This window comes from Pipra filicauda, unplaced genomic scaffold (assembly GCF_003945595.2).
Source record: "Pipra filicauda isolate LSUMZ 115617 unplaced genomic scaffold, ASM394559v2 scaffold215_size1667880_pilon, whole genome shotgun sequence".
Classification (NCBI taxonomy): Eukaryota; Metazoa; Chordata; class Aves; order Passeriformes; family Pipridae; genus Pipra; species Pipra filicauda.
Window position 1 is genome coordinate 926,707 of NW_024104327.1, and position 24,585 is coordinate 951,291.

Consider the following 24,585-nt stretch of genomic DNA (forward strand, 5'->3'; position numbering starts at 1 on the left):
GCACTTTGCTGTTACCAGAACCTCGCTGGTGAGCTCTAAATGTCTAAAAAAAAAATCATGAGCAAGTTCCTTGAAATTGTGGTTGTGAAGTCTTTAAACTGCCTGTTTTCAAATGAGCGAAGACTTCCTCCCTGATCAGTTTTACTGAAGTTAGAGGAATTTGATGGGGGCTTCATTCCTCCTTTGTATCTCATACAGAGATGCCATTCAGCGTTTGGTTTTTTTTTTTTTTCTTTGTTTTTGTTTTGTTTTGTTTTGTTTTGTTGTTTTGGTTTGGTGGTTTTTTTTTTTTTTTTTTTTTTTTTTTTTTTTTTTTTTTTTTTTTTTTTTTGTGGGGAAAATGGCATTTAAAAGCATTAAAGTGGGGCCATAAAACTGACGTGCTTTTCCAGAGGGTGCAGACGTGGAGTTTGCAGTCTAAAGACCCCCTGACAGTCTTTGCCATGGCAATTACTGTCTCTTCAACTCTGAACACCCCACTGCAGTCAAATTTCAGTGAAAGGATAAACAAAAGCGGGATGAGAACTGGGAGCAAAGCCACTGCAGCAAGACTTCAGTGACAGAGGGGGATTCTGAGCTGCAGTGTATGGCAGAGCAACCACATCAGGCAAGGCACTTAAATGTATTTTATCCTGAAATACAGGCAGGTGGTTGGCTTCCTGAGGGGATCAGGTGATGCCTGAAAGAAAAGAAAGCCTTGTGATGGTTAGTATTTCCCCTAACTAGCCCATAAATGCTCAAGACATTTAATGGGATGCTGTCATTGGTCCCAAACATCAGAAGGACATGTTAGAGAGATTCCAGAGGAGGCCATGGAGATGCTCCAAGGGCTGGAGCCCCTCTGCTCTGGAGCCAGGCTGGGAGAGCTCGGGGTGTTCACCTGGAGAAGAGAAGGCTCCAGGAAGACTTGAGAACCCCTTCCAGTGCCTAAAGGGGCTCCAGGAGAGCTGGAGAGGGACTGGGGACAAGGGCCTGGAGGGACAGGCCAAGGGGGAATGGCTTTCCACTGTCAGAGGGTAGGGTTAGATGGGATATTGAGAAGGAATTCCTGTCTGTGAGGGTGGTGAGGCCCTGGTACAGGTTTTCCAGAGAAGCTGTGGCTGCCCCTGGATCCCTGGATGTGTCCCAGGCCAGGTTGGATGCGGTTTGGAGCAACCTGGTCTAGTGGAAGGTGTCCCTGCCCATGGCAGGGGATGGAATGAGATGGGATTTAAGATCCCTTCCAACCCAAACCATTCTATAATTTTATGATTGAGACTGATTATTTAGAAAATTAAAAAAAGGACATCAACCATGTTCCATGTATTCAACATTCAAGGAGCAATGAGGTAGACAGTGTGAGGCCAAACCTTTCACAGGCTATTGGCAGACAACCATTTAGTCCAAAAAAAAAAAAGAAAATTCCTAAGGAAAGAATGATCAACATCTGATGCCTCAAATTAATGGTAAATACAAGCACATTTTTATTTAATACCCCAAGTCCCCCATGCATCTGACAAAAACCATACATGACCCTTGATCCCTGACCCTGCTACTCCTTTCCAAAAAATAGAGCCAGAAATTTCTAAGCAGTGCCACAGCCAATTTATATAAGTTATGTATAGAGAGCAGGCATGCATTTGAAGGATAGTTATATCCTGGGATCCCAGTAGTAATAAATACCCTGCCCACCCAACAAACTGTCATGCTGCATTGTGTGAAGTTTTAGATAGGATATGCTTTTCACATGACTAATGCAAGAACAATGTAGACAACATATGTTATGACTTAAACTACAGTTTTCCTTCTTTCTGCGGGAAAAATAGCAAGTACATTTTTGCTGAGCAAAACCTGAGCACGTTGTTTTTCCAAGGCTTAAATTAACCCTACAGTCAGCCACATCTGGTAAAAACTATTATTTATAAGTGGAAACCAGTGTTATGAGGAAATAAGGAAAGAGAATAAGGGGTTCAAATGCGTATTTATAGGCATATTTCAAGTTCTGGACACACGGTTTACTATTTTAGCTGACTTGTGGTGGCTATCTGGGTACATGTTCTTAGCCCACAGCAAATTTAAATAAATAGAGCCTACTTACTGCTTAGCCTAAGGCTAAACTCTGTTGCTTCCCTTTGCCACTAACCAACACTAGCACACAGCTGGAAATTACCAGAGCAGCCCAGCTGCAATGTGGTGACTCCCCAGTGGCATCAACAGCATCATCAGTGGCACAGAGAAGGTGAACCATGATCACCTGTGCAGGAAGGAAAAGGCAACAAAACCACCTGGATTAAGAGGATTCACTTGTCACGCGGCAGGAAAGAGACCCACGGGACTCATTGCCATCTGTGGGCACTAAATGTCTCCTGGGTAAGAACTTGAAGGAGAAAATTCACTGAAAGTTACCTAGTGGACAAAAATTAAATCCAGTTCAGGAGATGCCCTGAGCTATGCACAGCAAGATGGAGAGGATTGTGGAAGGATTTCACATGATCACTCAGTTCCTCCTCTCCCTCAGGTACTCAGTGATGCTGCTGCTGGAAAGAGCTGCTGAGCTCCACAGACCCTCAGTCTGATCCAGTTCTCATCTTTCTACCTCCCAGTCTGTTCGTGCTGCTGAGCCCCAAGGACCAGCTCTGCCCTGGTGGGTGTATTTCACTCTGTCAGCATGGCCAGTCACCAGGGAACCATGATACCTCTTGAGGAAAATGTTCTTTTATACACATATTAGCTGGTAATATATTTGAAAGCAAATCTGCAAGCCCATGTTGATTTCTTGCTGCTATTAGAAGGACATCTGGACCACTCTTCCAACTGCAGAGATATCTGTTTGCTAAGCTAAAACTGTTGTGTTTCACCAGCCCTTTCCATACTTGCATTTAAACTGCAGATCCAAGGAATAAGTGTTTTGGCAAAGTAATCAGGTGAAAGCAAGTCCCTTACTGCATTCAGCAGCAGCTATATAACATGATATTACAGAGTTTAATCAACTAAATTGCTCTGTGTTATGGGAGTGATAAATCCGAGCTCAAAGCTTGGAGTGTCTGGGAATAAACAATTGAGGATGGTTGTATTTCCCATCTTTCACAGTGGCTACAATAAGACTTCTTTTCTTTCTCTCTCTCTCTTTTTTTTTTTTTTTTTAATAAAAATAAGGAGGCAAACTTCCAGTATGGAAGTTTGATCCAGAGGTAGCGTATTTTATTAATATTGCATGAGATGCAGCCTTCCCCATCTGCCACAACTTGGATTAGTCAAGAAGATGATGGCCAGGGCACATCCACACTGACATGAAACCCCACCCCAGCCATAAGCCAGCTGCCTCAGTACAAGCAGGTAATTACTGAGTAGTCCTGCTGCCACTCCTCCTTGGATTTTGATAAATATTACTGTCCAAACAGCCTGGTTAATAGTGACCCAGGTCGGTCTGTGGGAGCTGTTGAGCTTCCTCTTTGGGCTGCAGCAAGGGCCAGCTGTCAGAGAACAAGCCATTGCTAATGCAATATAATCCCTTTTACACGAAGATGGGGTGGGATGGGGTGTCACCACAGCAGTGTCAGTGGTGCTTTTGTTACAAGATACTGCTTGATGCCTGAATGACAACACAAATGACTGTGACAGCAGTACCGACCGCTGCTCTGCTGTTTGTGACACCAGTCAGGGTGTCCTGCAGCAGGGAAATATCAGAATCTCTCTCAGCAGGGCGCCAATGGCTGATGCAGTGATCTTAATAAAGACAGACACAGATCTTTATTTCTGTCTTCTAAAGCTCACTGTGTTATGCCAGGCTGCATTACCCCGTGTGTCGATGTCAGCTCCGTGGCATCAAATTGCTCTGGAAGTGCCACGTCAGCCTGTGTGAAAGGTACGGCGTTGTAGTGGTTTGAACCAGGTTTTCCCCCTGAAGCTAAGGAAGTGGTAAAACCCCAGGGGGTGGTGACCTCTGAAAGTTTTGAAGTTTTGTCCAATGGGCGCTCCTGCGAAATGTAAACATACCACAAGCAAACGGAAGAGAAGGTTAGTTGTAGTTGGGTGAAGAGGCGGTAACCATGTTCTGACACCACGAAGAAAGGGGCTCTGAGCCCCTTGGGGCCTCTGGGGCCCCCTAGCCCCTGGTTGGGGGGGGGGGCTGCAGGGACTTGGAACAGCGTGAGGCTGGACTAAGTGCCTGCAGCTCAAAGTTAAAAAGTTTTCTCCACCGTGAGTGAGCAGAGACAGCAGCGGCAGAAGCACCGTCCAGAAGCGATGGCAGAGAGCCAGAAAGATAAGAAGTGGCAGAGGCATTACAGCCAAGCAGGAGGGACACAGCTAAAAAGAGCTAGCAGCAGCCGAAAGAGAGAACTGAGTCCTACAGAGAGGAAGTTTGGGGGTAAAAACTGCTAAACTCCCCTAAACTTTCTTTGAGATCCCTCCAAAATGGAGGGGGGTGGACTCTTACTGATTAGAAGTCCTAAATGGAGTAAAGGAGCTAAGAAGCTCGGTTGTCCTGAGAGCTCAGCCAGGACAGTGTGTGGAAGTTGACCTTGGGGCCCTCCCTTGCTGCAAGCTACAAAGAAGCTCGCAACCATCTTGAGACAGGGTACAGAAGCTCTGCAAGGGGCTTGAGTCCCCTGAAGATACCAGACCGTCACAAAGACCCCCTGTGTCTCGTAGTATGACCGTGGTGGAACGACCTTTGTCTGGGTGAACGTAGCCCACAGAAGACCCCTTTGCCTGCGTCAAGGGGCCGAGAGAGGCTTGGAGGCCTCCCTCGTGAGTGCTGGCAGAAATCCAGCTATCAGCTGCTGCATGTGAAGAGGACAGAGAGACCTGCTGCCTTAGAAGATACTGCTGCTCAGAGTAGAGACTAGAAGGGATCTGTCCTTCTTCCCTCCTGGACTTTTATTTGGAGGGGAGAAGAGATCTGATCCATTGTAAATACTTATGTCATAGTAGAGATAGTTGTGATCGTGTGTATAATGTATTATAATATTTATTTGTACAGTCATTGTAATATATTCCCTTTCCCCCATTCTGAGTCTTGTGTTTGGTCTGGAAAAAACACATCTTATACTAGGTTGAGATGTGGGAGGGGGCTTAGACTAGGGAATTAGATTTTGGGGATCTCAAACCACGACAGGCATAAATAGAGTCAGTGTGTTGGGACAACAGGCTGGATGGATTTGCTCTGGAGGAGCTATCCCTGTGCTGCAGTGGTGGCTGTGAGTTCAGACTGAAGCTGGGGACCCGTTCAGGCAGACACTACAGCAGCATCTGGGGAGATGTTCACCTGCATAAAGGGGGTGTGTTTAGATGGGCAAGCTGGGACACAGGATCCATATAAAACCCAGGTAATCCACCCAGCCTGCAGCAGAGTTGGGAATAGTGCCCTCAGGCTGCCCTGTGCCCATGGAGTAAAATGTGCTTCCTCAAGTGAAAACGTTGTCCCAACCTCTCCCTCCCTGCAAGTCACTGCCCTGACCTTTGTTGTCGTGCCAGACCCGCACTTTGCAGAGGTCTCCCAGGCTCAGCATGTCTGAGAAGCTGAATTCGTCCATCTGGTTCCTCTCAAACTTGTTAGACTTGTTGGACTCCTTCAGAGCCAGGGTCCCGCTGTCCCCATACTCCCCAAACAGGATCAAGGACACGTTGGCATCGGTGCCTGCTCCTGGGAGGAGACAGCAAAGAGAAATGTCATGAGTTAGTCTGCCAAGTCAGGCTGACTCCCAACCCCCAGCTGCATGGGGAGGCAGCAAAGGCAGGCAGGGAGAGGCAGCAGGGATGCTCATGTTTCTCTGGGCACAGCCAACACATTTCAGTGGATCTGTGCAGGATCCTGCAGGGAGGAAACCCCATGGCAGCTAAAATCCAGCCCTTCCAGCCCATCCCACAGACACAGATGCATGCTTTGCCCTTGCACTCAAGGTGTGGAGACCACAGTGGTGGCAGTGTCAAAATATTGTCCATGCTGTATTTAATGGAAAAAGTCCCAGTTTCTCATGCAATAGTTCTCCACATCAACTCCCGCCCTCTTATCATGTATATGTTAGGAAAATAAACATTTCTAAGATGATCTTTATTACCTAATATTGAATTTCATATGTCCACTACTGTCCATATTTTGCCACAGAAACCAACCATGCTGTTTTCCTGACTTTTGGGGAGTTTAAGGCCAAACCATCACCTTCGGTGACCTTAGGAACATTTTAGCTGTGAGTGTTGCATTTTCACCTGGCACGATTTACAATATGACTGAAATTATTGCATTTTAGTTTTTATGTCATAATAAAAAAAGCAGATTCATGGAGAAAAATGTGATTCCACATGGGCAGACAGTCACTGCTGTGTCAGAAGAGAAGCCCTTAAATTTTGGAAGAGGGAAACAAGATCATCAGACCCAAACCTGCCTTACAAAGAAACTCAGCATCTGCTGCCCTTGGTTAGATAGCCCAGCTTTGAAACTCTAACCACGTGCCAAGCTCTTTCTTACACAAGGATATCATAAATCCACTTTAAGCCACACTGACAGTATTTCCCACAGTTCCAATGCAGAGACAAAGTTGGTGGTACTGTAAACTTCTGGAGAAAGCTACCACTTCCATGGGATAATTATTTAAATACAGAAATAAGGAAGAAATCACAAATGTTCCTACAGAAGGGCTGGAAAAATTATAAAAGAGGAGAAGAAAAGTCATACAGAGGAAAGGCAAAGCTACATGTGGTGTCCACATGAAAATGGCCCATGTTAAATTGGGGCTAATTTTCAGCAGTTCCCTAGGAAGGGCTTAACTAGGAAGGAACAGCATCAAGGATTCAGGCAGTTCATCTGGCAGTACCTTTTATGACCCCAAAGCTTGTTGAGGTGAGGAACAAAGCAAAGTCAAGTCCATTTCCTTGCAAGGAGCAGGCTCCTAATTAATAACAGGTCTCAAAAAGCACGGAACCAACTGTTTCTTAGCAAAACTGTCCCTGCAGGAAGAAGCTTATGAAGGTCCCATGCTGTGACATTTCCCTCACAAGCAATTAGCAGGAGATGGGAAAGTAAAGAACAGAAATGTTAAATCAATGTACGTTTCACCTATTTGGGTCTCTGATATTTTTTTGGTTGTTGTCAGTTCCAGGAAACTGCCAGGAGCATTTAGGGACTGCAAAGGACTTGACAAATGAAGAGATGAAGGTGCTGTGGTTGTACAAGCCTTAACTGGCGATGAATTCAATAGCACATGGGTCAATACTGGGATCTGCAGGGCTGAACTGAGCTCCATCATCAACACCCCAAACGTTGACAGAGTGTTTCCTCAGCAGATTTCTGGATAACCGTAAATTTGTGGGAGTGACTGATGTGCTGAATGCCAGAATTCCAACCCAGATGGGCCTTGAGAAACTTGAGGACTGGGCAAGAAGAAGTCCCAAGGAATTCATCAAAGTTCTGCATCTGTGGTGGAATAAACCCTGCACATGCTGGGAAGTTGAATGTGACCCGAAGGTTATAGCAGTGACATTCATATCGGGATTGAATCCAAGCTAACAGGAAGTTCCCAGTGTTCAGTGCAAAATGCCAGTTTGAATTCCTGGGTGAGGTTGAGACACTGAGCAGAGGCCCGACCATGCCCCAAGGACCCACAGCCACAAGTTTCTGGGGAGGTTCTGGCTGAGCATCTGGAAAAAAAACAAGTTTCTTAGGAATGCGTTTCAGGTCTGGATGGGATGCCTGAGGAGGTGGTGGCATCACCATCCCTGGAGCTGTCCAACATTTGGCTGGGCAGAGTCTCCTCTGACCTGACCCAGTGCTGGCAATAGCCCTTTGATCAGGAAAATGGGTGAAAGAACCTCCAGAGGACCCTTCCAACAACAGAAGTTTCTATGATTTTATGATTCTTACTGAGCAGATGCATTGTTTTTAAACAAACTGTGGGCTTGAGTCACAGCCTCCTGAGGCTAAAGAATATCCTTTTGACATAACAGAGACTTGGATAAGGCACTAGAAACTGACACCAACTGTCCTAAATTATGTAATTTGTAGGTTGGAGATGAGCTGACAACATCCTAATTAATCTTATAACAGCAGAGATAAAAACCTTATGCTTCATTAATGATTGGAAAACGAGAAGGCAGTATTTATTCATTCCCCATCTTTATTGCATTACCATGTATATTGTGCCTGCATGTGGAATAGAGCAAGTAAAAATTAACCAGTGAGGACATTTTTGTGCCACAGAAAGAGCCATCAGATGGTCTGGCCTGGCCCTACTGCATCTGTGTCAGTGGGTCTTTGAAGAAAATGGTTGTGCTTTACTTCTAAGATCAAAAGTGGATCAAGATCTTGGTTTTTAACTGTAGATTACCCATCTGACTTGGGACATGTGTGTTTTAACAACCTCTTTTCTTCCTATCTCTGTGTAGTCTGAGAGCTGCCATCTGAGGTGCTGCTGGTGGTGGAAGAAAGATTGACCTTTGCAGGAGCAGAGTCTTTCCCTGACACAACCTCTGTAGGTTACATTATCATCGCAGCAGATTGACTCTGTGAAAGCCCAAACTGCAACTCAAAGGTTTCTTTGAGGAAAAAGTAAAATGAGGCTGTTTTTAAATATGCTCCTGTGGTGGGGAGGAAATGGCTTATGCTTTCTAGTTTGCTGCAGCACATTTTTTATGTGATTCATTTTCCCTGGCTTCAGCCATCTAGCCTAAAAATCGTACACAGTCTCTGTCTGAATGTGATGAAGAGAGACTGGCAGAGACACTCAGAGGACTATCCAGACCATTGATGAAGATTCTTCTCTCTCAGATGAGTTGACCAGAGACAGTCTAGGCTAGAAGTAACTAAGAACAGAAGTATTATTTTTTGGAGACTGACAAATAGGTGAGTTGAATTTGCGCCTTTTTTTTTCCCAATTTTTTTTTTCTTTTTTTTTTTTTTTTTTTTTTTTCACTCTGTGACTCTGATGACCCTGATGCACTGGGAAGTTGAAAGCTACTGCAGAGGAAAACTTTATGCCTAGAAACTGAAACATTTAATTCCTTGTGCAGCATTGCTGTCCCTAGACAATGTCAGCATGGCAGGAGATGATATAACATGTTCAAACCAACCGTCAAGGATAAAATGCCTTTCTTCCTGAATGGGTCCAACCAGGAGTAACTGTGGAATACATAATGATCAAAGAGGGGAGATGGTTCATGATTTGTACCCACTTTAGATAAGCTGGATAAAGTTCAGCATTATGTCAGTGAGCTGTGTGATCTAATCACAAACAGACTCTCTGAAATCTCCCTGTAATCTGCTCTTTCCTACTGGTTGTCGCTGTTCATAATGAAATAAAATGTTTCTTCATTAATACCCATCATCCTTCATTCAATGGGAAGGGCAGATCTGTCTGCTGCTGCTGTCATCTTCTATTCTCCTCTCATTTCTATTTCCATCGCCTTTGTGAGTTAGGGCTGGATTTCACAAAAAAAGGTCACAGAAAAATCTACCATTCTATTAGATGGATTGCCAGATACATAAACAAACCTTCTGCTCTCTCTCTCTTCTGTTTTTTTGTGTTTCACTACATGTTTTTCAGACAAGCAGCAGGCAGAGAAGATAGATAAGAAATGGTGAAGCGGCACGAAGATGCTCTGCCAGGGAAATTTTGATATTCTTAGATCACAAGCTGCATAAATTACCACTGGTAAATCCACAGGGAAAAAGGTAATAACGAAAAGAAAAAGAAAGAGATGTAGAGGTCAGGAGGTGGTTCTGTGCACTGGTGTGACAGAATCTTCTTTAAGGGTCAACCTTTCAAAACAAGGTGTCCTGCAAGACAGCGTCTGGCTTGTCCCACCTTGGCACAAGGCAGTCTGTGTGTGGCTGCAACTTTCATTTAGCAGCCTGACAGAATTTCTCATGAAAAGAGGCAGCAATTCCAAGAAATGACATAGAAATCCCATTTCTTGGCTCTGGCAGCCCTGCAGCTCTCTGTGTACTCTGTTACACCTCTTCTATCTGGTGTGCTTTTAGTGATGGTTTTTCACAGCTTCAGGTAAATGGTCTCAAAACACTTTGAAAAGGAGGGTGAGTTACTGTTGTCTGCTTTGAGCAAGGCAGATAGTGCTGAGTGAAAACCTGGAGCACATCAGCTTTGACCATCCTACGTGGGTGGACCTGACAACAAAAAAGAAAAAAGTGGCTGCTGACCACTGCAGCATGGTCTGCTCTTGTAATACTTTCTGTCAAGGTGTTCTCAGAGAAAGCAGAGAGCAGTCAAACCTAGGCCTTGTGTCTAAATATGTTATGCCCAGAGCTCAGATGAGGATGAATCTCTCAGAATAACACTGTCATGATGAACAACCAGCCAAAATGTTTTTTTTTTCCCAGCAAAGTATGGTTAAATTATGCTTTTTAAATAAACATAATTTCAAATTAAGCAGATGTTTTCCATTGCTGAAAATCAAACTTTTTGCTAGAAAAGTCATAAAACATCTGCCATGGACGAACCTCCAATGTCACTGGTTTTAACCTGAAGAGTGTATGTTGTGTCCTCCATCATCTGCTCCTCATCTATGACAGCTGGCATCTCACACACCAGGCTTCCACTGGCATTTTTCAGCTTTGACAGCCATTCCCCATATGTAAATGTGGCCACTTCTTGGTTAGTCAGGTTCTTCAGGACGATCTGTGAAGAGCCAAAATGAGGGGAAAAAGCTTACTTCAGCTACTGTTTGAATGAGGGCAAAGATTAAATCTATGAAGTGTGGGATATGGTAGAACACGGGTAGAGCTTGGCCATGGCTTCAAAACCTGTACTGAGCTTTTCTGGGATAAATGGAGCTCTCTCCTGTGGACAGTATTTGCTGTGGTGATTTGTCCTGAGAAATGGTCTTCATAATATCATAACACCTTTTCATCCATTGGGATGAAAATTTGCTCTGATTTCAGCAATGGACAAAGCTCATCTCTAGAAGAGTCAGACCTTTCCTGGGAGCCAGCATGGAATTCACTCCAAAGAAGTAACAGGGTTGTGAAGAACATCACTACTCTCCTTGAAGCACACATCATCTTTCTTCTGCCTGCCTCCTTTGTGTGAACACGTGGAGATCATTGTAGAGAGACACAAACCAACCCCAAACAAGTTAAAGCAAGGCACAAGACAAAATTAGGCCAGCAAAACTTAATGTTTCACACACTTCTCCCTCTGGGAGAAGGTGACAGAACAAACAGTATGCAACAGATATTAGTCACACTATCAAATGTCTCGTGGAAGGAGCTCAGATGCTGTGGTGATGAGAACAGAATGGGAATGAATTCAGAACAAGTCGGTGAGTTACTCCAACAAACGCCTAATAAAATACCCACCTTCATGTCTCCTGTTGAATGTGGGCTCAGTGGAGCATCAGTCAGGTAGGAGAAAGGCATTACACCTGCCTACAGCAAAAACCTAGCAGTTTTTGGGGGTTGGAGGGAAGGGAGGAGGCAGGGCTGCAAATTACCATTTGTTCCCATCCAGCAGAAACAGAGACCGTACCTGAGTGTAGCAGTGCATCAGCAAACACAGCTGGTAAAGGCCATGCAAACGTGAGCCCAGACGTGTCAGAGAAGTGTGGCAATATTAGGGAGGGATGAATCATGGAGTTATGGGAAATTTTAAATTAAAAGGGGTGCCTAGAGTTGTGTATTTCTACCTCCCGCTCCGAGCATGGCTAACTGCAAAGACATGTCTAGTTGAGTTTTGGAAATCTTTAAGGGTGTAGATTCCCCAAGCACTCTTGAGTCCTCATCCCAGGGCTGCCCCACTCTCACTGGGAAGACTTTTTTTCCTTATATATGATCAGGGGTTTCCTCATTGCAACTTGTGTCCATTGCCTCACGCCTTTTTGCTGTTTATCACTAAGAAGAGACTGGATATGTAACCTCTCTTCTAACAGCAGAAGACTGGACTCAGATTCCCTCTTGGCCTTTTCTTCTCAAGGCTTAAAAACTCTATTTTCCTCACCCTTTCCCTGTGTGCCATGTGCTTCTGTCCCTTGACTACCTCTGTGACCTTCTGCTGCACTCTCATACATCAGTCTAAGAAAAAAACCCTTAATAAAACTTATCTTGAGATAAAATGTGCTCAAATTCTATCCTCAAACTCCAGGTGTCTCAGTCCATGGCCTTCTGCTAACCCCAACCAAGATTTCCTGGAGCCTCTAGCAGTTCAAATGAAGAATATTGTTCCAGGTTATAAAAGTTTATTTTAAAGAGGGCAGTAGCTACACAAAAGCTGAGCAGTAAGCCATGCTATTTGTGCACTGAATGATTCTGTGGGTAGTTCACTCATCTGGGGCTTTCACTCTGCCTGATGCTAAGCAGATCTGTAACACAGCACCTTCATCCCAGGGGGGACAGGACATTTTTGTCTGTTGAAGTTGTCCCACTTTTCTAGAAAGCTGCTTATTCACAGTCAGTGATACCACTATCTTTGTGGCCACAAAACAGTTCTATGAGTCAAGAGATATTGAATCAAATTCTTGCTTTCAACCAAGCAGAAATCAACTCTCCCCCACCCCAGCCGTGACCTCTCTGCTGGGGCACAGACCAGGAGGAAGTGTCCTCTCACAAGGATGCATGAATGATGCCTACATCCTCTTAGGTGTCCAACCTAGACACTTTTCTTTGGCTAAAATTTGCAAAATTGTATTTCTAATAATGCCAGTTTGACTGAAAATGTCTTTTTTTCCCCCTCCCCCTGGTGCATAAACTCTATTCTGGAAAAGGTTCATCCAGTAATACCTCTGCCCTGCTTGGGAATGACAGCGACGCTGTTAGCAGCAAAATGTCCAGAGTAAAGCTTGCAGGGAATTGTCAGGAAAGCAGTGGGGGGTAGAAGCAGATTAGAGTTGTCAGCTGGAGTGCACTCACAGACAGAGGGATCAGACCTCTCACAAATACCCAGCACATGCCCAGCGCTCCAGATGCTCTCTGGGAAAAGCTGTCTGGCTACTAAAACTGCTGGAGCAAAACGCCCTCTCCTTCCACCCCCAGAACCTCACCCAGGATGTGGGATTTCATTCCTGTGCAGCTTCACAAAAGCAGCACAGACACAGGGAGCTGCTCCTGATACCTTGACCTGGGATGCTGCTCCAGCGAGGAACAGACAGGAGAAAGAGATTCATTTTATGCTTCATTTGCTCAGGGGAGATCAGCCCAGAAATCCAACTGTATCCTGGCCTGATCCCCAGCAGTGTGGGCAGCAGGAAAAGGGAGGGGATTCTGCCCTTCTGCTCCACTCTGGTGAGACCCCTCCCTGCAGAGCTGCCTCCAGCTCTGGGACCAACATCATAAGAAGGATCTGGAGCTGCTGGAGCAGGTCCAGAGGAGGCCACGGAGATGCTCCAAGGGCTGGAGCCCCTCTGCTCTGGAGCCAGGCTGGGACAGCTGGGGGTGTTCAACTGGAGAAGAGAAGGATCCAGGGAGACCTGAGAGCCCCTTCAAGGCCTAAAGGGGCTCCAGGAGAGCTGGAGAGGGACCTGGGACAAGGGATGGAGGGACAGGACAAGGGGGAATGGCTTCCCACTGCCAGAGGGCAGGGTTAGATGGGATATTGAGAAGGAATTCCTGTCTGTGAGGGTGGTGAGGCCCTGGCACAGGTTTTCCAGAGAAGCTGTGGCTGCCCCTGGAACCCTGGAAGTGTCCAAGGCCAGGTTGGACAGAGCTTGGAGCAACCTGGTCTAGTGGAAGGTGTCCCTGCCCATGGCAGGGTGTTGGACTAGATAACCTTTGGAGGTCCCCTCCAACCCAAACTCTGCTATGGTTCTGTGATCACAGCAAGGGACATGGAGGTAGCAGGAAATCTGCAGGAGGCTGATTGCTTGGTGACAATGTGCACGTTGCCCCACTTATCCATCACGAGCCCCCTAAATCTGGTCATCCAGCCCAACCACATCACCCTGTGGTCTGTGGTGGGACCTGGGTGCCCCAAGGGGAGCAACATATCCCCCAAATGCAACTATATCCACCGAAGCTGGAGGTAGGTAAACAGCAATTCAAGGCATTTCTCCCTCTCTCAGGTCTATTTGCCTGATGACTGGAGAGGGGGCCTTAATAGTTTGGTAGAAGATGTGAAAGCCGAATGTAGCCTTTTTCAATGACTAAAATAGCAGAAAATGAGTCCCATCCTACAAGGAGATGTTTGTGGGTGTTCCACACACAGAGGATGATGGAGGATTTTGGTTTCAATCATGAGAGTCAAGAAAGCCACCTCAGGGAGCTGAGCTGAGACTATATTTATTTTCTGTCTGTTCCTCTCAGGAAAACTAGCTACTGCTTGGCAATGAGACCACTACTTTACATTGCACCTAAGTTTTTCAGGATACCCAGGACTTGCTGTGGACATCCTGTGTGCTTTTCAGCTCAAACTTTCTCAGTAATTATGCATGGAGCTTATCCGGGCTGCAGAACACCTATAAACAATGGAAAGAAAGCAGGAGCAGCGTGCATGTTGATAATTTGCTTTGTAGCTGAGCAAATACCGCAGTTGACAGGAACTTTAAACCAACAATTTGAAATTAATTGCACACTTGTATCCTGCAAGGGAAAGGCTTGACATGTCCGATCATTTGATTTACCCTGAGCCAGCTGTCTCCCAGGTGCTGTATAAAACACGCTCCGCTGACACCTAAATACATAGGAATTCATCTTTAAAAACTCAAACACAGATTTTTATGCTTATGCTGCATGTCGTTATTCTTTGCTTAAAACCAGGACCCTCTGACTGTAAAACAAAAAGACTTTGCTCTGTTGCAAAGAATAAAAGTCAGCTTCAGCTATATAATTCTCAATTCTCAATAATAATTCTAAAACTCTCCTAATCTCCTTTATACAAAGGAGAAAGAACTGAATAAAGACCAAGTCCCACATGCAGGATTATTTGTGACGTTTGAATGCAATGCAATTAGTGCTTCATTAAGGCAGCTTCTTATCTGTCTGGCTTTGACAGCACAAAGTAACATTAAAATTCTGAGGGAAGCAACTCCGCAGAATTCAACAGTCTCATAATTCCTGCTATTTCACTCAGACAGCTTTCATCTCTTCTTGCTTCTAGCTTTTCAACTGCATATCTAAGACAGTGGGCAGCAGGTGAAATCATCACATGGACTGAGGAACCAGCAATCCCAGGAGGAGGTTTTCAAAGCGTGCATTTAGAAAAGTTTCCTAATTAGAAGCCAATTTTTTTTTTTTTTAATGCTGAGGGTGGGGAGGCCCTGGCACAGGTTGCCCCATCCTTGTAATTGTTCAAGGCCAGGTTGGAGAGGGCTTGGAGCAACCTGGTCTAATGGAAGGTGTCCCTGCCCATGGCAGGGGGTTGGAATGAGATGATCTTTAAGCTCCCTTCCAAACCAAACCATCCTGTGATTCCATGATTTTATGATTCTGTTCCCTAATTTTTCAGAGGGTGTCATGGTAGCTTGATGGGGAAGAACATGAGATTCAGCATTAGGTCAGAGGAAAAGATCCAAACTCCAGGTTTCTCCCAGCAGTGGTGTGATCAGAAAAATCTCCACAGATGATGGAGAATTTTCACTCTGCCTTTTTGTGCAATGATCAATAATGTTCATTCTTTCCTGAAACATCACTAATCATATTTTTTTCCCTCTAGAGGTTTAGGTATCAGCATTTAAAACTTATTGCTACTTGAGGTGCAGTTTCAATTTTCAGTACCAACTTTGTTACTTCGCTGAGATTCTGAATGAAATTTTAGTGTATTTTATCTAGATAGAAAAAAAAAATGACTACTTGCCTGCTTGTAAATTGAATCTTTTGGCTGTGCACAACATCGTTGATAATTCATGCATTTTAATTGGTATTTATGCATTTCTATTTCTGATAAACTAAAAGCAGTGTAAATTATGACTAGCAACAGTTTACCAAAAGACCATATAGAATTAAAAAGATCATTTGTTGTTAGTTTAATAGAACAAGAAAACTGAGAATATGCTGTAGATAAATGGAGCAACAAATGGTTAATTACGGGGTTGATGGCTTAATCTAGCTTCTCGTTTCACTGTGCTAGTTAGCACTAACTGTGAACCATCTGTCTGAGAGTTTAGCACTACCCCCACAAGTATTTCATTATGCAGTTTTAATATGCACTTTTGACAGAAATGGAAATGGGCTCCGATCAGTTTTCATGTCACATCAGGCTACGTAAGTTTTTAAGGTTGGAATACAAATCAGAGAATTCAAATCCTTCCTTCCCTCTTCTAGAGCACTCCTGTCATCACCCTCTGCCTGGGAATGCAAATGCTATGTTTACCTTTGCAGGGAAGGTGGGAAAGAAAACCAATAAATACAGTTGTCTGTGTATCACTGGAGTCAGAAGATACTCTGTGCTCTGTTTCTCTAAAAAAAATAGAAATTATGGGCAAAATTTTCATAAGCTTCTAAAATCATTAAATGATAAAAGAATGGTTTGAGTTTGGAAGAGATCTTAAAGACCATCTCGTTCCCACCCCCTGCCATGGGCAGGGACACCTTCCACTGTCCCAGGTTGCTCCAAGCCCCACCCAACCAAGCCTTGGACACTTCCAGAGATGGGGCAGCCACAGCTTCTCTGGGCAACCTGTGCCAGGGCCTCACCACCCTCACAGCCACAAATTTCTTCCTAATTTCTAGTCCAAATTTCTCCACTTCTAGTTTAAAACCATTCGCCCTTGTCCTATCACTATATGCCCATGTAAAAATTATTCTCCCTTGCTTTTATAAACCCTCTTTTAAGTCTGCTCTCAAGACCTTCTCTTGTGTGCATGGTCCACATGTGGCTTCTGTAGAGCTAGAATATGGCTATAAGCCCATTGAGTAGGTCCAAATGAGAGTACTTTTTGCCCACTTTCGCAGGAATGCCTTGCTTTGGGTAGGACAGTCCAACAGTCTCAGGTTTGGAATGCCTGAACAGAGTAGGCAACAGGAAGGTGAGAAGGTGCAACTAAAGATGCTTCTATCCCTTGCTTCTGAGCTATTGCTGATTCATGACTGCAAGACCTGGAATGCTGTTGGATGAATAAGCTTTATTTGATTTCATTTTATATGAATATCATTTATAAAACTCAGGGGAAAGTATGTGAGAAATGACAGAGGGAGTTTGACCAAGACATCTGAATCAAATCAGAGAACAGATTGAGTTATTCCTTAGGCACAGAGAGAAAAATTGTGTGTCTGCAGCATCTTTTCTAAAGATATATGCTGGAGGCCTAATCCTTTGAAAAGCTGCCCAAGTATTATCATAGAATGTTAAGAGTTGGAAGAGGCTTTAAAGCTCATCTCATTCCACCCCCCTGCCATGGGCAGGGACACCTTCCATAGACCAGGTTGCTCCAAGCCCTGTCCAACCTGGTCTTGGACACTTCCAGGGATGGGGCAGCCACAGCTTCCCTGGGCAACCCGTACCAGGGCCTCACCACCCTCATGGTAAAGAATTTCTTCCTAATATCCAGCCTAAATTTCCTCTCTTTCAGTTCCCCTCCTTCCCCAGTTGCTGAGAAAAAAGTTAGAAGTGAAAATACTTGAGTAAAAATGGTACTACATGACAGAAATATTTTTTAGCTCATGTCAATGAAGGTGAAGAGAAGTTCATAGCTCCACTGTGAACTGGTGGCTACCTAGGGCAAGTGTTTGGAAACACATTAGCTATGGGAAAAAGAAGAACCACTTTAGATTAGTCGAAAAAGTGTAAAGGACCCAATGAAAAAATCATGCAGTGTTCTTTCTGACCATGGGTTAAGCTATTGGGTCTTAAACTATTCTCATTAAAAAGTCAAGATGCAGGATATCTACTCCAGAAAAAGCATGCTAAACGAGAATGGCAGAGATGTGTTTGTTTCTCCATTAATGAAACCTGATGGTGAGGAATCAGCACATCACTCCCCCTCTATCTTGGAAATATAATTCAAGAGAGCCATAACAAGCAAGCTGCTTTTTAACTGCCCAAATAAAGGTGATCCTTACAGGTGATCTGGTGGTTTGGCAGAGAAGATGAAGGCAAGCATCATGCTGTTGTGCAAGGTAGGACACTAGGGAAAAATACCACCAATTTGCATATTCCATCCAAAATGCAAGATAAAAATGACAAATTACATATATGAACAAGGAAAGAAAGAAATCTGCCTGTGTGCTAGAGGAGAAAAAAGGGGGGAGGTGGGATGATCTGGTTGAAAGGATGGATTATATGGAAATGTCCCACCCAGGCCAGGCTCTCTCCAGCTTTCTCTGCCTGGCAAAGGGACATCTACCCTCCTACGGGTTGAGAGCATGGCACAGATCTGCAGGGTCTGAGGGCACATCCTAGGAACCAGAAAATATTCCAAGCGCCCTGGGGACAAGCCAAGGCTCTTGCAGGAAGGGAGACTGGGATCTAAGAGCAAAGTCTGTGGTAAAATCATAGAATAATTTAGGTTGGAAAAGACATCCAAGGTCATCAAGTCCACCCATTAACCCAGAAACACAGTGGCCACCATTAAACCATATCCCCATGTGCCACATCCATGAGCCTTTTGAACACTCCCAGGCATGGTGATTCCACCACAAAACAAACAAACAAACAAACAAAAAAACCTTTACAGCACAGCTTTTGCCCTTGCACTCCTCTTTCTTGACTCAACTCCTGCAGGGGAAAAAACCACGAGAAACCAACGAGCAAAAAAGTAGGAAATTAATAAAAGTGAGTCTCTGGGTGCCTTTCTCCTCCTTGTTACAGGCTGAGGGGCGTCAGGACGAGCCGGCTGCGGGAGACGCGCGATGCAGAGTGAGTTACCCTTTCCAGGAACCAGTGCGGGCGAGTCCCTTTCCCATCCGTCCGGATCCTCATCTTCCTGAGGGGTGCAATATCTGCAATCTCCATGATGAAACTGTCCTCTTGGCCTCGCTCAAACCTGGAGGGGTTGAAAGACGGAGGAGGTTTCCTGCTGCTTTACAGAGTCGTTGCATCTCTGTGCGTGCCGCGACTCTCACCATGCCAACAGCCTCAAATTAAAAGTTTATGAGTGTGCTTTATTGGACTTCAGCTTTCCTGTGCTGCAATCACCAGCTACTGTGCTGTTGGCAAGACACCTCAGTGCAGATTTGACAGGGATTCCTCCTCCCCTGGAAAAATCAAGCCCCTACAAGGCACCTGGAGCCGTTCCAGGCAGCCTGTAGCATATATTACCACTCTGTTTGTAACCAGAACAATAGCAACTCACAGTCAGGCTTCTGCACATCGCCTCCCTCCTGGCGGATGCCCACTTGCCTGCCCTTGGCCCGTTCCAACTAGAAGGCAAAAAAATTTAGCTTCATCTCCTTTCACTGAGGCTCAGCACATAACTTTGTGTTTGCTGTGGAGAGAGGCAGTGGCTGCAGCTCATCTAAATACTGTGCTGTTTTGCAAGTCAGAGCACAGCACCTAAGCTTAGTAAGGACAGACAAGCTGTGTTAGAGGAGACAAAACCAATCTCGTGCATTTGGGGAGTTTGGATTTGCAAGCTCTCTCTGACTGTGGTAAGAACCAGGGTGGGTTTGTGTAACGCTGCGTGAAAGACCTTACCCTGCGCTTGGCTGCTGTGTGCAGGCACAAGGATGTGTAGGAACTGCTCATCCATAGCAATCAGCAGAAAGCAGGAAAAGGGAAAAAACAGCTAACATATGCTTCCTGAAGAAGATTACATTGGCTAGGACTGTGCCTTCCCTCCCTCTTGGCATCGCTGGCGCTAGGAGGAAAGCCTTGATTCAGTGGAAGTGCTGCCTCAGGCTCACTATTACTGTGTTCAGAACAAGTGTATCCTCTAGTTTGTCCCCAAAATACTCTGGCAGACCCGTTGTGGGCTTGGACTTGGAAATCTAATCCTTGCTAAGGAGAAGGGCAGTCAAATCCAGGGGTTCTACCAAGCACCACTGTGACCACTGTGCTCTCAAGATTCCTCCTTCAGACTCCTCCTTGTGAAGGAGTTAACTGAGTCTGACGAGAGGCTTGGGAAGACCTCTGCAAAATGTGGGCACTACCATAATAGAGACAATCCATAATGATGATATCTCACTCCTGGCAATGCACTCACCCTCCTATACTTGTGCAGTGCCAGAATATGGAGAAAAACCATTTCTTTACCAACCTCTGTTCAGATTACCCCCTGCAGCATGAATGTGATTATCCTCACACCATTATCTGAGCCTGCATAGCTGCAGATGTCAGTAATAGGGGTTGGCTCTAGCCTCTCAGTTTTCATCCAGACATTGCTTTCCCTGCACTCCAGAGGCATTTGGACAGGGCGTTTTGGTCCCAGTCCATTTCTAGTTATTAAGGGTTACGTTTGCTCTTTGAAAAACTCGCCTCTCGTTAATTTGTCTTTCTGTAGTACTGGATACCAAGACAGCCTGTCTCACTGTAAGAAAGAGAATGCACTTTTGTGCCTGGACTGGACTGATTTCCACATCTATTTAAGAAAAAGGTGTGAACCCTTCCAACCTGAATTATCCCGTGATCCTATGATCAGTATTACCTACAAAGCTTCATAGAAATCTCTCACTCTAATGCTTTCTGGGCTGAGCAAATCTAAGTTAAAATGTCAGCTAGCAAAAGAAACCATTATTTATCTTCAGTAAATGCTCTGTTTAAAGTTTGCAATACTGATACTCACCTGCTACTTCCAAGAAGTCATTGTACTAGAGGGAAGCAATTGCCAAAGTGACAAACTGGGTGACCCAGAAGCTCTTTTCTATCCCTAACATATATGAAGATGAACATAAGCCTGAAAAAAAGAAGTAGCCAGACAAGCTGACTGCTGCTATTCCTTTTCCAGGACACTGAACCATTTATCTGAAGGATTTCATTAAGTTTTCCTACCCACGTCTGCCCTTATAAATATTTCTATTGCCCAGGGGTCTTGGCAATAACAGTAATGTAGCGAAAATTGCCTTAAATCTGTGGCAGGTTAGACAGACGGTTCTTCCTAATGCACTAAGCTGATGTGAGTGGATTGGCACTGGATGGATCCAATAAAGTTGAAGTGCCTTTCACCATTTGGTTGCAGCAGCTCTCTGCTATCCCTGCACTGCTGGCACAAAGGCTGGAGAGATTTCCACGTGGAACAAGAGCCGGGGAAGCCTGTGCTGTCAACAACTGGATGAAAAGTGGTGGCAGTGGTGTGGAAACAGACAGTGTGTGAATTTGGGGACATGAATGTCCTCTGCAGAGAATGCTAAAGAGACGACAAGGGCTCTGTACAGCTAGGGGTGTGATAGAGGCACCAGAGATGTGCCAGTACCACCTTAAAGAATAACACAGTATCCTGGGGATATTAACATAATAATAGCTGTGTGTTACACTTCCTTCTTCTTTATCCAGCCCCAATGAGTTTTCAACACCTTTCACAGATCTTCTACCGGGCAGAAGAAAACCCAAACAACTAATAACATAGAGATTTTGCGTTTCTCCATTATTGCATTTTCATATCCTCATATGAGAGATTATTCATCCCACTCATATAAAAAAATGTAATTTTTTTAGTAGGCCACATAGTTCAGGGATATCACCTGCCTTGCCAGATGCAGCAAAACTGCAGCCCCTCTCTCTAAGGGTTGAAGATGTCTTGGCCTCCTTTAGAGATTTTTGGTTGACATACCCTGATGAAAAGTCTGCTTCACTTTTAAATACAGACGTGGTCCGTTTTCCCACCTACTAGAAGTGACTGTTGGGATTAAATTAGTGGAAGACAGGCCAGTTTGGGTTTACCCAGGGTCTTGGAAGAAGGATGTCCCTGGTGGCCAGACTTGCTGGTAGCCCAGGTGCATTGGCCCCCCCTCGGTGTGGGATGTCCCTCTGTGATGGGGAGCAGGGCCAAGAGCTATGGTTTTCTACACAACTCAGCTGTGTTTCTCACTGAGATTTTAGTCAGCGGCACCTCTGCTACATTTTATTTCTTTTCACAGCAAACAAGGTTCGTGCTTGTTATTGACTAAACACATGAAGGTTTCAATCTTGGCTGAACATGCTTGTCCAGACACCCACTGTGCTACGACAGCTGCAAGTAAAATATCCCTTGAGCAAACACCTCTGTGCAGGAGCCTTATCTTCAGTTATCCAGCACCACCTCAGCAAGCTGAGCTCCAGCTGTGTGGCCAAAAGCTCCAACGCTTCTGATACTCTGTAGATGCTTTGCTGAATAGGATCAGAGGTAGTCAATCAATTAAATTTAAGAGTGATGAAGCCTGTCTCTAAAAGATGGTTCATTCTTGAGCATGCAAAAGCTTTCTGAACCAAGGAAGGTGCCAGGAAGGAACAGGAAAGCATTGGGAAAACAGTGGCTAGTGGTATGTGGGGTTTTTTTGAGTTACAGAAGCACTGGGATCACACAAGGGTTATCTTGCCTGTTAGCTGCCTCTGCTGAAGGAAATATTAGTTTTCACCTTCTTAGTAAAATGAGGGCATGCAGTGCAGCATTCTGTGCAGCTCACAGCCCATTTCCACCTCTGGCCACATCTGGGCAGACAGATGTCGTCCCATGTCCCTTTCTTACAGGCTGCAGACAAGTCAGGTCCAGTCCCAAATCCATGCAGCTGCATTAGCACAGCAGGGAGCCCAAGGTAAAAAGCTCACTTTTCAGCTGGGCCCTCAGTTTAGGTCCTGGCATCCCTCATACAGCCCCTGGACCAAGCTGGCTGGCACCTGGCCAGCTCAGCAAATGGGAGGAGCAGACAGAGGACAGCCAGCATCTTCCCATCCCAGGCACTTCCCAAGGCAGCTGTGGGCATGCTGGTTTGTATTTCTTTCATTACGCACTTACTCGTGAATTCCCATTAAATAATGTTCAAATTAAAGTCCTTGTTTTTCCCCGAAAGATGAGTTTTGCAGAAATTTCACCTGTGGTTTCCTGAAATGTTCACAGTTCCTCTTGGAGACAATGCAGGGCTTCACACTTACCTCCTTATCTCTAAAGCCACTGAGGAGCAGGTTAAACAAAACTTGGACAAATAATGGTTTCCCTGGATACACAGTGCTCTCTTTTTTTGCTCTCTGGTCTGTAAACTACCTGACAGAAACACTTACTAAGGGCTCATTTCTGAATCCATAAAGTCAGTGGGAGTTAATTTTTGTGTTCCAGTGGGAGCATGATCAAAGATCCAAGTTCTTCTTGACTTGACACAAGAATCTGTCATCACTCCACTTCTAACCAACAAAAGTGGCAGTTACCGTACCTGTCTCCATTTTTTTCCAGCTGCATTTCCTCAGTGTTCCCATTGGATCCGAAGACAGTCATGAAAATGCTGGTGTCAGTACCTCCACTTTCGATGTCTCCAGTCACAACTGTGACTTCGTAGAGGACCTGGTGAGGGTTGGAAACAATCAGAAGGTTCCTGCTTTCAACTAGGGTAGAGTTAATTTCTTCTCAGTAGCTGTTACAGTGCTGTGTTTTGGATTTGGGATAAGAAGGGTGCTGATAACACACTGATGTTTTGCATTCTTTGCCAAGTGCTGTTTATGCCAAGTCAAGGACTGGTTTTTTTCCTTGTCTCATGCTCTGCCAGGGAGGAGGCACACAAAAGAAACTGGGAGGGACCCTGTCTGGGACAGGTGACCTGAACTAATCAAAGGAATATTCCACACCATAGGATGTCATGCCCAGTATATAAACTGGGAGCAGTTACCCGGGAGAGGCTGATCTGGGTTCAGGAAGAGGGGTCTGGCATGGGTGAGTGGGTTCTGAGAAATTGCACTGTGCATCACTTACTTTCCCCCTTTTTATTATAATTATTTACCACTATTGTTGCATTTTATTTTATTTTCAATTATTAGACTGTTCTTAGCACATGAGTTTTACTTTAATTCTCCTCCCCATTCCACCAGGGTGGGGAGGGAAGAGAGGAGGGGCTGAGTGAGTATAGCTGCATGGTGTTTCACCTCCTACTGGGCTTAAAACCACAACAGAAGGTCTCATTTGAACAGTTGTCCCTAAACCATGCAAAAGCCTGGGCAAAACACTAGACAGGCTTTGCTGGAGATCTTTGTCAGACATGGCTACAACACAGCTTCTTGTTTTCTCTCCACAGCATGGTTCCCAGAGGAAAAGTTAAGAGATTGAACCTTGGTCTTACAGGACCTTGGTCTTAGCATCATCTGTGACTTTTTCTGCAGATTTTCTCAGCCTAGACTGACTCAGAATGAGACACATTCATTGTGACAAACATATGAACCATAGAATCATCGAATGGATTGGGTTGGAAGGGACCTTTAAAACCCCCTTCCATGGGCAGGGACACCTTCCACTAGACCAGGTTGCTCCAAGTGCCGTCCAACTCGGCCTTGAATGTTTTCAGGGATGGGGGATCCACCACCTCGTTGAGCAAAACTGTGTCAGTGTTTCACCACCCTCAGCATAAAAAATTTCTTCCTTATATCTAATCTAAACTGACATTCCCTCAGTTTAAAACCATTATCCCTTGTCCTATTGCAACAGCAGTGATGAAGACCTGTTAAACTGCTTCTCCATGGGAGTCACAACCATCACGTCAGTGGCTGGGTCTCCAACCTACTGCTACTGACATCTCCTCCTGGAAATCTCCCAGCACTCCAGACTCCTGCAGTGGACCAAAACCTCGCTAATTAAAAAAAAAACAAACCAAAAACAACAGTCAACCAAAAAAAAGCC

The 24,585-nt window shown here is 44.9% G+C and overlaps 1 protein-coding gene across 1 annotated transcript in view; it reads right to left on the reverse strand.

Annotated features, from left to right (window-relative positions):
* Positions 1-24,585, reverse strand: part of LOXHD1 (lipoxygenase homology domains 1) — a 154,534-nt gene that overhangs the window by 16,827 nt on the left and 113,122 nt on the right. The window contains exons 35-38 of the mRNA XM_027720002.2: positions 23,135-23,262; positions 18,723-18,840; positions 10,433-10,610; positions 5,441-5,626 (exon numbers count right to left, since the gene is read on the reverse strand). Coding sequence (XP_027575803.2) covers positions 5,441-5,626; positions 10,433-10,610; positions 18,723-18,840; positions 23,135-23,262 — 610 coding nt within the window. The remainder of the gene's footprint in view (positions 1-5,440; positions 5,627-10,432; positions 10,611-18,722; positions 18,841-23,134; positions 23,263-24,585) is intronic.